The 13842-nt window shown below is 38.6% G+C and overlaps 1 protein-coding gene across 1 annotated transcript; it reads left to right on the top strand.

Annotated features, from left to right (window-relative positions):
- The first annotated feature begins 4257 nt into the window (after positions 1-4257).
- Positions 4258-13528, top strand: Yars2 (tyrosyl-tRNA synthetase 2). Its single transcript, XM_015493222.1, has 5 exons — positions 4258-5072; positions 5886-6053; positions 10543-10698; positions 11011-11181; positions 13207-13528. The coding sequence occupies exons 1-5, from the start codon at positions 4291-4293 to the stop codon at positions 13364-13366; spliced, it is 1437 nt and encodes a 478-aa protein (XP_015348708.1). The 5' UTR covers positions 4258-4290; the 3' UTR covers positions 13367-13528.
- The last annotated feature ends 314 nt before the right edge of the window (positions 13529-13842 follow it).

The following is a 13842-nucleotide window of genomic DNA, read 5'->3' as shown; positions in this document are numbered from 1 at the left end:
GCCACATCCCCAGCCCCAAGATATTATCCTTTTTGACTAAGCTTTTCAAAATGCAACCACACCTGGTCTCTCCAAGATCTGGTTTCTAAGGAAGCTTGGTTTTCCACCACATTGGCAAATAGATGAGCTGCTTCCATTGCTTGCCAGTCACTCCTAAATGATGCTCCTGACCAAAAAGACTGTAAAACAAAATGCTAGTGGGGATTGCACTGGTCATCACAGAGCTCAGAGCCAAAGACAAGCATGCTGGGGACAAGGCAGTGTGAGGAGAAAGATTCAGTAAAGCAATTGTGAAGAGAAACAGCTGCAGATTGAAAGAGGAAGAATAGTTTGAGTTCTGTGGCTCAGAGCCCTTGATCTTCGGTTGTCAAGCGCCACCCTTGTGAAGGCGTGTCCATCCAACAAACATTTCTCTACCACAGCCCCATCCTCAGCATGTTCCTGACTCATTACCTTGGCGTCTCATTCCCTCACTCGGCTTTAAGGATTAGGGGAGGGAAAGATCCCCGATCAGAGAGTGGTTAATGGAGAACTGGACTACTCAGAGAAATACAACTTCATAGGACAATTCCACCTCCATGAGGGAAGAATCTTTCTTTGGGTCATGAACATGTTCTAAGCCATTAAAACAGCACTTGACTCATCAAATATTTTTAATAAATATTTGTTGTCAGGCACGAAGCCCATATGTCTGTAATCCTAGCTACTTGGGAGGCTGAAGCAGGAGGATGGCAAGTTCACGGCCAACCTTAACAATATAAGGAGACCCTGTCTCAAAAAATAAAAAGGACTGTGTCATCAGTAATTCAATCCCCAGTACCAATAAATTCTTGTTAAATGAATAAATAAACTTCCATATCTTTAATTCACCAAAATGGTTGGAAATTGCTTCTCTATTATGACTGGATTTCCTCCCCCATTCTAGGAATTTACTGAAATTTGATCTTGGTTGCCCAGGAAGTAATAACTTTTATTTTCAATCTATCCAGTTCATTCTAGCTGTTTTAGTCAGCTTTTTTCACTGCTATGACTAAAAGATTTGACAAGAACAATTGGAGAGGAGGAGAAGTTTTGGGGCTCACAGTTTCAGAGGTCTAAATCCATAGACTGCAGGCTCCCGAGGTGAGGCAGAACATCATGGTTAAAGAGTGTGGTGGAGGGAACCAGCTCACATGATAATCAGAAAGAGAGACTCAACTTGCCAAATACAAAATATATCCCCCACAGACATGCCCCCAATGACCCACCTCCTCCCGTCACACGCTACCTGCCTTCAGTTTCCACTCAATTAATCCTATCATGGGATTGATTAATTCATTGATGGGGTTGAGTCTTTCATAACCCAGTCATTTCTCCAGTAAACCTTCTTGCATTGTCTCACACATGAGCTTCCGGGGGACACATTCAAACCATAACATTAGCTATCCTTATTGGCCAAGCCTCCAGTGGTTGAGGAGACCTCCAGCTGGCACTCGGCTTGCTCCCCTGCCTCAGCCAGAGCAGAGGAATGTTGGTGAGACTATAGCCCCAGGCCTGCAGGGTGTCAGGAGGCCACCTCTATGAGTCTGGGGCACAGTGCACACACAGTTCCTCTGGCAAATGAGGTCAACAGCCTAGGCTCTTTTACCCTGAAGAGGTCGGGGCCCTCTTTAAAGTGGAGAACCCATTTCTTTCTCTTCTGCTTTTCTAAGTTTATTCCTCAGATTTTATTCTGTCTTAGGTTTTAACCTTTGGAAATAAGAACTGCAATAAGTTCCCAGCTAACTCTGCGTCTCTCCCTAACTTGTAACTTCCCAAAGACGCTGGTGTGCTACAAACATAAATAGATAGACTGGAAAATGGAAAATTACCAAAAAAAAACTAATTATCTCAAAATATTATCAAGCCAGCTAGGCACAGGGCCAGGAAGATACTATTAAGGCAATTCTGAGACCTCCAGATTGCACCCAAAGCTAAAGAAACAGCTTAAGAGAAAGAACACTGGTTGTATGCTTCTCTAAACTCTAATACAGAAAGGAAATGCACAAGCAGACATGTTTTTTTCTTCTTTATCTAATTATCCTCCTGCAACTGACAGCTTAAATTAAATCTCTTGTATAAAATGTTTGGATGTTAAGATAATCACCTGCTCAAAAAGCATTAGAGCCACTTCAAAGGACATAGACTAGGTTTCAAAGCACTAGGCTTACATGAATTTATATTTTTAATAGAATTTAGTCTTTTTTGTAAGGATAAACATTACTGATTTCATATTCTAAGACATTTAGGGGTGTAGTGAGCCTGGATAGTAAAAGCTTCTTTCCCTTGTTCAACCCAACAGAGAGGAATTTCCTGGAATCAGTATGAAATGAAAGGGAAGCAATTGTTTTACAGGTGAGAATGGGCTGTGTGGGAAGGGTCTTTACGATTTACAGTGTGGGTTTCACGAATAATAGCAACATAACTTTCCTGTTCATATATGAATACACAGCCAATGAAACCCCACATCATGTACAACTGCAAATTAAAAGATGGTATACTCCATGTATGCAGAATATGTCATAATACACTATACTGCCATGTACATCTAAAAAGAACAAATAAAAATAAAAAAGAATACTAGCAACACTGAAGCCATTTGAGAAGACCGCAATGTGAAGTCATACTTTCTGGTATAAAATTGCTAACACACCTTAAAAAGCCACAGATAGGGATGTGTCATATTGACCAGAAGCCTCAAGAATAAGTCCCCTGGAAAAACGTTCAAATCTTCCCTTTTGTTAGGTACTAAGCCTAGTATCTGCTAGGTGCTCAGAAGAATTTCCAGCTATGCATATTGAAATCAGTCCCTTATCAAATTGATGGGACATAAAGATTGTGGATGCAACAGGTTATGATTGTAAATTTTAAGATATTTTGAATAGCAACATGAAAAAACACATTCTGATTATTTTCTTCAGCAACAGGGCTCATGTTATACTACTTGTTAAATGAGTACCTTAAAATCCTATTGAAGTTACTATTGATAATGAGAAATTCAATTCATTGATAATTACACATGCAAAGAAACTAATTATTAAAATAAGATTTTATTTATTTAAATGACTTAATATTAAGAAATTGAAAGGTCTTGCGGGGAATGGTTTGGGGCTTGGTCCAGATCCCTGCCCCAGGAGGAGGCACTCAATCCCTGCAGCTGCTGGGACTGTCAGTTGCTGATGACTCACAGCTGAGCCCTTTTCTGCAGATGGCCCTCCACTTGCCACGGTTTTGTCTCCTCCCCAGGGTCATTCCACCTCTAATGACTAGAAAATAAGACGGCATAATTTCTACCGATTGCTTCAATTCGTATAACTTGGAAATCCCAGCTCCAGAGCCTTCACGGAATCATCTGAGTTCTCCGTTGCCAACTGTTCACAGTACGTCCTCTCTCTCTGCCAGACCTGCTTCCCTCGCTCCATTACAGGTGGTGCTCACAAAAGGACACAGTAATCCTCCGGCATACAAATCTCCAACTTGTAGTCCTGGGAACCCACCCTAAGATAGTTCGTATTGAAAATGGTCCTGAAGATCAGATTCTAAAAAGGGATTTGGAGTGGATCACCTGCCAGCCCGCTGCTAGTTAGAACCCTGTCCCTGGTGAGCGGCACCTGCCATGCTGAGGTGATGTGATTAGTAATTTGAATCCACTCCTGCAGGGCGGTGCCCAGCTGTGGTTAAATAAATAAATAAGCAAGGAGTTGTGCATTTCACTTACTGTGCTCACTTTTCTTTCGTACCATGGACGAGGCTGCCACCTGCAGGAGAAACTAGAGAACGCCGGGGGCTGAGGAGCTCACCCACTTAGGGAATTGGTACTGTGTGAAGTCTCAACGCCAACTCCATCCCCCATGAAGTTAAATCAGCTCCTAACTTTTCACAACCCCTGAGCAGGTTTCTACAGAGAACCAAGGTTTCAAAGAATTTGCGCAGCACAACTTTTTACAAAGTTAACGTTTTGTAGAGTGCTAAGTGCCCAGTGCTTTAGTCCTTAATCCTCACAACAGGGCTGTGAGTTTGGAGCTATTATTATAAACATATCCACATGGAAAATGAGGAAATTACATTTTAGTGAACACTTGAAGCCAACAAGCTGGAATGGATATAATCAGAACTCCAGGGACTGCCAGAACGCAGGTTCCGTAACTAAGTAACCACCTCCCGCCCTTCCCGAGCATGCGCAGAAAAACACTACAGGCGCTGCTAAAGGCGGGCACTGAGGGGCGTGGCGGGCCTCTTAGAGCCCAGCATTCCCTTCGTGCCGCCGCCAAGATGGTGGCGCCCATGTTGCGGTGCTTTTCCCGGTGCTGGTGGTCTGGGACCCCAGGCCTGTCAGGAGTTTGGGCTCTGGGGCTGCGCAAGGCCCACTCGGGCGCTCAGGGTTTACTAGCGGCGCAGAAGGCTCGGGGTCTGTTTAAGGACTTCTTCCCCGAGAGGGGTACGAAGCTAGAGCTCCCACAGCTGTTCGACCGTAGCGCGGCGGGCTACTCTCCTCAGACTATCTACTGTGGCTTCGACCCCACGGGGGACTCGCTCCACGTGGGGCACCTGCTAGCGCTGTTGAGCCTGTTTCACTTCCAGCGAGCGGGCCACAACGTGATCGCGCTGGTGGGAGGCGCCACCGCGCGCCTGGGAGACCCCAGCGGCCGAACCAAAGAGCGCGAGGCGCTGGATGCGGAGCGCGTTGGAGCCAACGCTCGCGCCCTCCGCCTCGGGCTTGAGGCCCTGGCGGCTAATCACCAGCAGCTCTTCACTGATGGGCGGACCTGGGGCAGCTTCACGGTGTTGGACAACTCGGCCTGGTACCAGAAGCAGCACCTGGTAGACTTCCTGGCAGCTGTGGGTGGCCACTTCCGAATGGGCACGCTGCTGAGCAGGCTGAGCGTGCAGACGCGACTCCAGAGCCCCGAGGGCATGAGCTTGGCCGAGTTCTTTTACCAGGTGCTCCAGGCCTATGACTTCTATTACCTGTTCCAGCGTTATGGATGCCGGGTCCAGCTGGGTGGGTCTGATCAGCTGGGCAACATCGTGTCTGGATACGAGTTTATCCACAAGTAAGCGCCTTTAGATCCTCAGAAATCCAGGAACTACCTTTACACATTAGCACCCTGTAATTCATGACTAGAATGGTGGAATGCTGCCCTTCATTCAAGCCCTTATTGGTTTTTATCCTTATTAAGGATCTATAAGGGGGTTCATGACACTGGCAATTGAGAACTAAAGGGCTGAATTAAGAGTATTAAGAGCTGGAGGCGTATTCCGGAACTTAAGAGGAAATAGACCTCTACTCAAGATTCAAATTGGGACTGTTTCACTTAAATCGCCCTGTTTTTAGTTTGAGAAAATTATTTTGTTGGCTTCAGTAACTGGGCCCCAGATTTTGCTTTAGTTCTTACTCTCCATGAAACTAGTTCTAGTCTCCAATTGGCATCTCATAATTTTTTTTTGCAACTCCAAATATTTGCCAAGTAATGTAGATTTTAATGACTTTCTCTTTTTGAGGAAGATGAAGTATAGAGCTAGCCCATGTCCTACTGAGAAAAACTCATTTAAACGCCCCTTTAAGCAACCCCTTTAGTGAGTGCCGCCTCCTGACTCCCCTTCACCCAGCTTTCTGTCTTTCCTCCTGACCTTTCAAAATCACTTCCTTGGCTTGCTCAAGTTACACGTGCAGTTGTCCCAGGATGACAAAATGACAAATGCAAATGAAGGGTGAGTGCAGTCACAATATATAACAGAGAAAATAATACAGATTTGGGTCACATTTTCTTGGAGCAAGTAACCAGGCTGAAATCTGAAGGGTGAATAGTGGCGGCCTACCACTACTTGTGCTTGAAGCAAATCATGAAGTTTGTCTTTATGTATAGGTTGACTGGAGAAGATGTATTTGGAATCACTGTTCCTTTAATTACAAATACAACTGGAGCAAAGCTGGGAAAGTCTGCTGGCAATGCTGTTTGGCTAAACAGAGATAAGACATCTCCATTTGAATTATATCAATTCTTTGTGAGACTGCAAGATAATTCTGTTGAAAGGTGAGTTCTTAATAGTTGGCTGAGAAAAATTAATGTCATAAGCTCATATAATTTTATTCTTCGAATTCCAGTATACCCTTTAGAGTTCCTTGGAATTTTTTACTTAGATTTTTATTTAAGGCATAAACCATTACATTTTAGAACTCTAATTTTAACTATGTTTTAGACACGTTTTGTTAATTAAAACAGACAACCACAGTGGTTGACTAGAAAACTTAACAGCCAAGTTACTTTTATCTGTATCTAGCAAGGAGTTTATTCCTTGAATGTTCTACTTTTTTTTCCCCTCCTTTGATTTTAAATTTGACTATGCTTATTTTTCTGTTGTTCATCTCATAGGTATAATTCTATGATAAAAGATAAAACAGTTTCCTTCTTGAATGTAACATAAACACGTTTAAAGTGATTTTTCTCATTAATTCACATTGCATTATACTCTTGGAAGAGTATGAGAAAGCAAATATACCTGCAACAAAGAAAAAATAAAAATATTGTATCTTTAAAATAATTTAGGAAATAATTCTTTTAAAATGTTTAAGACTCTTCTGAAGAATATCAGAAAACATTATTGAGCAAAATAAAGAAGATCTACATAAATTGAGAGTTATACCATATTCATAATATAAGAAGATATCAGTTCTCAGTTTGATCTGTATGTTCATTGCAATCCCAATCATATATAAGCAGGCTTTTATAGGAAACTTGACAAACTAATTTCAAGATTTTCCTGGAAATAAAAAGGACAAAAGATTGGCCAAGACAATTTTGAAAAACAGAGTGGAAGATATCATGACTTATTGCAAATTTATAATAACTAAGTGTATTTTTTTCTTTAGATTTATTCTTAGCATGCTTGATGATAGAGTCCTAGTGTTTTAATGTATCAAAAACTGATATATTAGGGGCTGGGGTTGTGGCTCAGTGGTAGAGTGCTGGCCTAGCATGTGCAAGGCGCTGGGTTCGATCCTCAGCACCACATATAAATAAATAAATAATAAAGATATTAAGAAAAAAAAAAACCTGGTATATTAGGCTACTTATGTAGCTCAGTGGCAGAGTAGTGCTTGCCTAGCGTGTGTGAGGCCCTGGGTTCAATCCCCATCACTGCAGGGGGGAAAAATGATATTTTTTGAAAAATTTACTTTCTATTTTGTTCTGATATATAGGAAAACAATTGATTTTTTTTTTTTTCTCTTGGGTTTTTTTTTTTTTTTTTTTTCTACCCAGTACTGAAGATTGAACCCAGGGTGTTCTACAACCAAGCTACATCACCAATCCTTTGTTTTTATTTTGACATTCTCACTGAGTTGCCTGGGCTGACCTCAGACTTGGCAATCCTCCTGAGTAGCTGGGATTAGAGGTGTGCACCACTGTCCCTGACAGCTTAATTTCTATATATTAATTTTATATCTGACAACCCTACTAAACTCACTTATTATTTCTAAAAATGACTTTGAAGTATAAGTTTAAATGTAAGGTTAAGAAAAGAGTCCAATGGGATGAATTAGAGAATAAAGACTAGCATATTTCTAACAAAGGTTGCACTGCAGAGAATGGAGTAAGACAGTCTTTTCGGTAAATATTGTTTGAATAATTAGATGTGGAAAAAAAAATGAAACAACCTTATATTGCATATGAAAGTCAATTCTATATAGATTATAAATGTAACTCTATGATAAAAGACAAAACAGTAAAACTCTTAGAAATAGAAAAGTAGCTTCATGAGTTTGGGATAGGGAAAGATCTTAAGTGGGACATAAAAGGAAAAGATTGATAAATCAGACTAAATTAGAATATAAAGATCTACTGTTCAGCAAAAGTCACCATAATCAGTAGGAGAAGTTATTTTTAGTATATGTACTTGATGACCTTGTAATTTCTCAAAAGGGCTGGAAATGTGGCTCAGTGGTAGAGTGCTCGCCTAGCATGCATGAGGCTCTGGGTTCAATCCTTAGCACCATATAAAAATAAAATATACTGTGTCCACCTAAAGCTAAAAAATAAATATTTTTTAAAAATAATTTCTCAAAGCCAATGAGAAAAAGAACTCAGCAGAAAAATAGAGACTTGAATAGGCACTTCACAAAGTTCCTCTCCAAAAGGCCAAAAGCATAAAAAAAAAACCCTCAGCCTTAAGAAGAAAACTGCAAGATGAAAGCGCAATGAGGTACATTTATTTACCCTCTATGATGGCTAACCATGAGAGTTAGCAATACCAAGTGTTGGTGTTTTAGTCAGCTTTTTGACTGCTGTGACTAAGAAAATCTGACCAGAACAATTTTAGGGAAGAAAAGTTAATTTGAAGGCACACAGTTTCAGAGATTTTAGTCCGTAGAAAGCTGGCTTCATTCCTCAGTGCTGGAAATAAGGCTGTTCATCAGGGCAGGAAAGTGTGGCAGAGGGAACCAGCTCATATGATGATCAGAAAGCAGAGAGACAGACTCCACTCACCAGATACAAATATATACCCCAAAGCCATGCACCGAGTACCCTACCTCCTCCAGCCACACCCTACCTGCTTTCAATTACCAATCCCATCAGGTGATTAATTCACTGATTAGGTTAAAGCTGTCACAATCCAATCCTTTTTTTAACCCTCTCGAATTGTCTCACACGTGAGCTTTTTTGGGGGACCCTACATCCAAATCATAACAAGTTGGCGAAAATGTTCCATGGTGGTGGAAGAATAAATTTTAGAGCCACTTTAGAAAGAGAAATTGAATGTGTAAGTAAGCTATGATCCAGCATTTCCTCTGCTGGGTACATACCCAACAGAAGTTAGTGCACATGTGAGAGAAATAAATGAGGATATTCAGAGATGCAGTATTAGCATTTGTCCAAAAATAGAAATAACACAAATACTCAGAACAGAATAAGTAAATGTATTATGGGGTATTAATAGCATGGGATGTAGTACATGTAACATCATTGCATGAATCTCCTAAACTTAGTTGCCAAAGTAGCCAAACACAAAAATACATTCTATATTTCATTCATTCATAGTCTTTTTTTTTTTTTTTTGCATCTGAGTAGTTTTCTCAGTATTCTTTTTTTAATTTGTTTTAATTAGTTACACATAACAGCACAATGATCTTGACATATCATACATTTGAGTCAGATGGGATATAATTTCTCATTTTTCTGAGTGTACAGGTTGCAGAATTACATTAATTCATATAGTCTTAAAATGAGGCAAAGCTTGCTGGACACAATGGCATATTTGTAGTCATACACATTCAGGAAGCTGAGGCAGGTGGATCACGTGAGCCCAGGAATTTGAGGCCACCCTGGGCAACCTAGCAAGACCCCAGCTTAAAAAAGAAAAGGGCGGGGGGAACTAAATGATGCTGTTTAAGGAGGCCTACTGAGATGTTAAAAGAAAAGTGATTATCATTAACAGCAGATTCGTTACTTTGAAATATTTGGACTTCATTAGGTAGAGGCAGTGTTGTTATTAATCAAAGTGATGGCTATGTAGATGTTTGCTGTATAGTGATCCATTAGCTATATGTTTGCAATTAATGTTTATTATGTGTTATATTTCACCAAAGAAAAAGGTTAAATAAGAGGATACATATAAGAATGATATTATTAATATCATTTATTTAATGATACTATGTCATTTATGTGTTTATACAATACTTTGTGGATTCATACACATAAGCAAAAGTATAAAAACATGCTTGGGAATGATAAACATAAGTTTAGATTAGTAGTTATTTCTGAGGGCAAGGAAGGAAATGTTATGGGGCTGGAAACTTCATTTAGATCTATATCATTTTATTCCTTTTAAAAAGTAAAGATAGAGCCAGGCATAGCACATTCCTATAATCGCAGCGATTGGGGCAGCTGAAGCAGGAAAATCACAAGTTCAAGGCCAGCTTGGGCAACTTAGTGATATTCTGCCTCAAAATTAAAAAATTAAAAAGGATTGGGGATGAAATTCAGTGGTAAGAGTGCCTCTGGGTTCAATTCCTAGTATTAAAAAGAAGAAAAAGATCAAAACAAATATGGCAAAATAGTATTATTTCTTCAGTCCCACTGGTGTATGCATAAATATCTATTATTACTTTTAGTACATTTCTGAACATTTATTTTCATATTTAGAAATAATTTAAAAGAAAGCAAGGTATTTTTTTAATGCTTTATTTTTTTTAATGTTTTTTAGTTGTAGTTGAACACAATACCTTTATTTCACTTTTTTTTTTTTTTAATGTGGTGCTGAAGATCAAACCCAGGGTCTCGTGCATGTGCTCTACCTCTGAGCCACAACCCCAGTCCGAATGTTTTATTTTTTATGGACACAATACCTTTATTTATTTTTATGTGTTGCTGAGGAGTGAACCCATTACCTCACACATGCTAGGCAGGTGATCTACCACTGAGCTACAACCCCAGCCCAAGCAAAGTATTCTTTAAAGAATAAGGGAACTGGAAAGAAAAATTAAGTGTGTGATGTAAGTGTAACACTGAATTTCTTGTCCTAAAGGTACCTGAAACTCTTCACTTTTCTGCCTCTTCCGGAAATTGACCATATTATGCAGCTGCATGTCAAAGAACCAGAAAAGCGGAGTGCTCAGAAACGACTTGCTGCAGAAGTAACAAAGCTTGTTCATGGACGAGAAGGACTGGATTCTGCTAAAAGGTAGCCTTTGGAATAATTAACACCTCACAAAGTTATTTATCTGATAAACTTGAGAAAATTTAGAGCTATTTTACAGTTATCTTGTCATTTATCACTGACAAGGATTGTCATTTGACTTAAGTACTTAAAATCGTCCCTCTTTATTGGAAAGATTATCTTGCATGAAGTTTATGAATTATACATGATAGATGCTGCTGTTTGAAAAACTTGTTGTTTGCAACATAGTGGACATTCCATTATTGGAGTAATGAGTATTAGAATATGTATTTGGTTAAGCACTTACATGATGTGGCTTTTAAATGTTTTTTTCAGGTGTACACAAGCCCTTTATCATAGTAGTATAGATGCACTAGAGGTCATGTCGGATCAAGAGTTAAAAGAGTTGTTTAAAGAAGCTTCATTTTCTGAATTAGTTCTTGACCCTGGAACAAGTGTCCTAGATACATGCCGCAAAGCAAATGCCATTCCAGATGGTCCCCGAGGGTAAGGTTATTTAATTTTTTGATTCACAGTTAATTCATGGTTAAATGTGACATTCTGTAGGATGTGTTCCCAGAGAGTATGTTTCCCCAACAATGCTTGAATGGCATTTCATTCCTTATAGAAGTTAGGTTGATCCAAGAATAAGATAAAAACTGAGTATTTATGAAAATACCATACATTTTTCTGTGAAGTACAGTACTCTATACTTGTCTCTTGTTAAGTCAGTTTTTCAGCATGGGAGATCTTGTGTTGGAGGGACTGCCTTGTTTAGTAAATGCACTAGGATTAGTCAGCTTAGGGACACGGTTACAATTTGAGAAGTGATTAAATTCATACAACCCCTCTCATATTCTGATCCTCATTATTTTGGGGAACAGTAGAAGTTTCCCAACCTATTTAAAATATTAGTTGAATTTCTTAAAATGAAATAAGTACAGGATAGAATTTCATGAGGCTGGTAATATAAACTATATAATATTCTCCTTGGGAATTGCATTTTTCTTATTCAGGAAGTGGGTAGAATATTTTAAATTTCAGTTACCCCATACTATTAAGGAATAATACTTGGCTCCACAAGAAGTAATTTGGCATATAATTGACACTTGTTCATTCAAAATTGAGGAAGGAAATGTAGAAGGAAAGCATTAGTCATAAGACCTGGATGGAGTGCTTCATCTTCATGACTTTGAGCAGAAGTCAAATAGTTATCAGCTCATGGTTACGAGTGACATTTGTTATATTTGATACTTGCTCTTTCAGTTGTTTTGGATTATTTGCCTCTATCCTTGAGCCCCAAATTTCACCATTGTCTAATATACTAGTTTATTTAATATACATTGAGTTTGATGGTAGTATCATATACATACATACTCTATGTACATACTCTTCTGTTTTTAAGAATTTTCTTCACTCTGGAAGCATTTATTCTTTTGTATGGTGTATTTGCTGATACTGAAAGTTTTACTCCTACTTAGGTAACCTTAATTTAGCCAGGGTTCTAAGTAATATTCATTTGTATTTTTATATTGTATAAACTAACTAGGGTCAATCTGTGTATTTGTTTACTAGAGAAAAAGAGGGAGGCTATCTCAGCTCTTGATATCCATTTCATAATGAATGGCTTTAATTAAATTAATTAATTGAATTAAATTGAATTAATTAATATGAACATGGTACATGATCTGGAAACAGCCTAAAATAATACTTCCTTTAAAAGAAAGAACTGTCTTAGAAAGTCCTTTTTTGTTGAGTTTTATAAAATGCCATATAGTAGTTAATTATGAGAAAAAACTTTTGCCTTTCTTTCATACTTTCAAGACCCTCTTTCTAGCCTCTTTATTTTTAAAATAAAAGGAAATAAAGTTTTTCCTTTTAAACAATTTACTATTTTTTGCTGTCTCAGAATGTAATTTGTAAGGATTTTTTTCTCTTTTTTTAGTTATAGATGGACACAATACCTTTGTTAGTTTTTTAATGTGATGCTGGGGATTGAACCTAGTGCCTCAGGCGTGCTAGGCAAGTACTTTACCATTGAGCCACAACCCTCGCCCCGATTTTATAAGCAAGTTTCCTAAACACTTTTGTAGGTTGCCCTGTAGTTGTCTTGTGTCTGAGGTAGTTTATTAAAGCACCATTGCTGTCTCTCTTTTGGAAGTTTCTTTTCTGACTTTTTTTCCCTAAAGAAAGGTGGGTAGCAGGCTATCCAGAAAATGAACCTCCATTCCTGTTCATCTTAATTTTTAAAGGCACTATCAAACTGGATAGTTCTGTGAAAAGCTATGAAATAACCTACCTCTCTATCCATGAAACAAGAAACCTACTGTTTTGCCTATTATTTGCTTCTTTTGAAGGTCATTAAAGGGAGGCAGAGTCAAATCAAATGAACATGAAGTGTAAAAAAAATTCAGTGCTAAATGGTTAAACTTAAAGAGCTTCTGAAATTTAAGTGAAATAGTGATGTATCTTTTTTGGGGGAGAGGTCAACAGTGATTGATCTCTCTAGTTACTAAACGTTTCTATTTTTAGGTATCGAATGATAACAGAAGGTGGAGTCAGTATAAATCATCGACAAGTAACAAATCCCGAGTGTGTTTTAGTTGTTGGACAACATATTCTCAAGAATGGACTTTCCTTACTTAAAATAGGAAAAAGGAATTTCTACATTATAAAATGGCTTCAGTTATGATGAAAAATCCTTTTGGTTGTTCAGACTTACCCATCATTCATTCTCAAAACATGAAAGGTTGGCTTCAGAACAAAAAACAGAGAATGGAATATATATTAGACCTCACAATGTGAGTAATTTAATTATTTTATAGATTGGTTAATAAATAAGTTGTTTATTTAATGATGGTTTATTTCCTGATGGCAGAAACATTAAGGACCACTACAGAAAACCATGATTTCCAGGATTAATATTTGAAAAATTCTGCTTTATAAAAAACTAAATGGTGCCTTTTCTATGTCCCCATCTTTCTTGCTCTGCTTTGGAGTGATAAGAATGAACAAAAACTGGATATGGTGGTGCATACTTGTAATCCCAGAAGCTCGGGAGGCAGAGGCAGGAGGATTGAGAGTTCAAACCCAGCCTCAGCAAATTAGCAAGGCCCTAAGCAACTCAGTGAGAACCTGTGTCTAAATAAAACACAAAAAAGGGCTGGG

This window comes from Marmota marmota, unplaced genomic scaffold, assembly GCF_001458135.2.
Source record: "Marmota marmota marmota unplaced genomic scaffold, marMar, whole genome shotgun sequence".
In the NCBI taxonomy this organism is placed as follows: Eukaryota; Metazoa; Chordata; class Mammalia; order Rodentia; family Sciuridae; genus Marmota; species Marmota marmota.
The sequence above is the reverse complement of the archived record's forward strand: the minus strand, read 5'-3'. Positions and strand labels throughout refer to the sequence as shown.

What these genes read in the sequence shown, in the direction of transcription:
- Yars2 (XM_015493222.1), top strand. Translation starts at nt 4,291, where the DNA reads ATGGTGGCGCCCATGTTGCGGTGCTTTTCCCGGTGCTGGTGGTCTGGG. An exon ending in GGATACGAGTTTATCCACAA is followed by an intron (nt 5,073 to 5,885) that starts GTAAGCGCCTTT and finishes CTTTATGTATAG; the next exon opens with GTTGACTGGAGAAGATGTAT. An exon ending in CAAGATAATTCTGTTGAAAG is followed by an intron (nt 6,054 to 10,542) that starts GTGAGTTCTTAA and finishes CTTGTCCTAAAG; the next exon opens with GTACCTGAAACTCTTCACTT.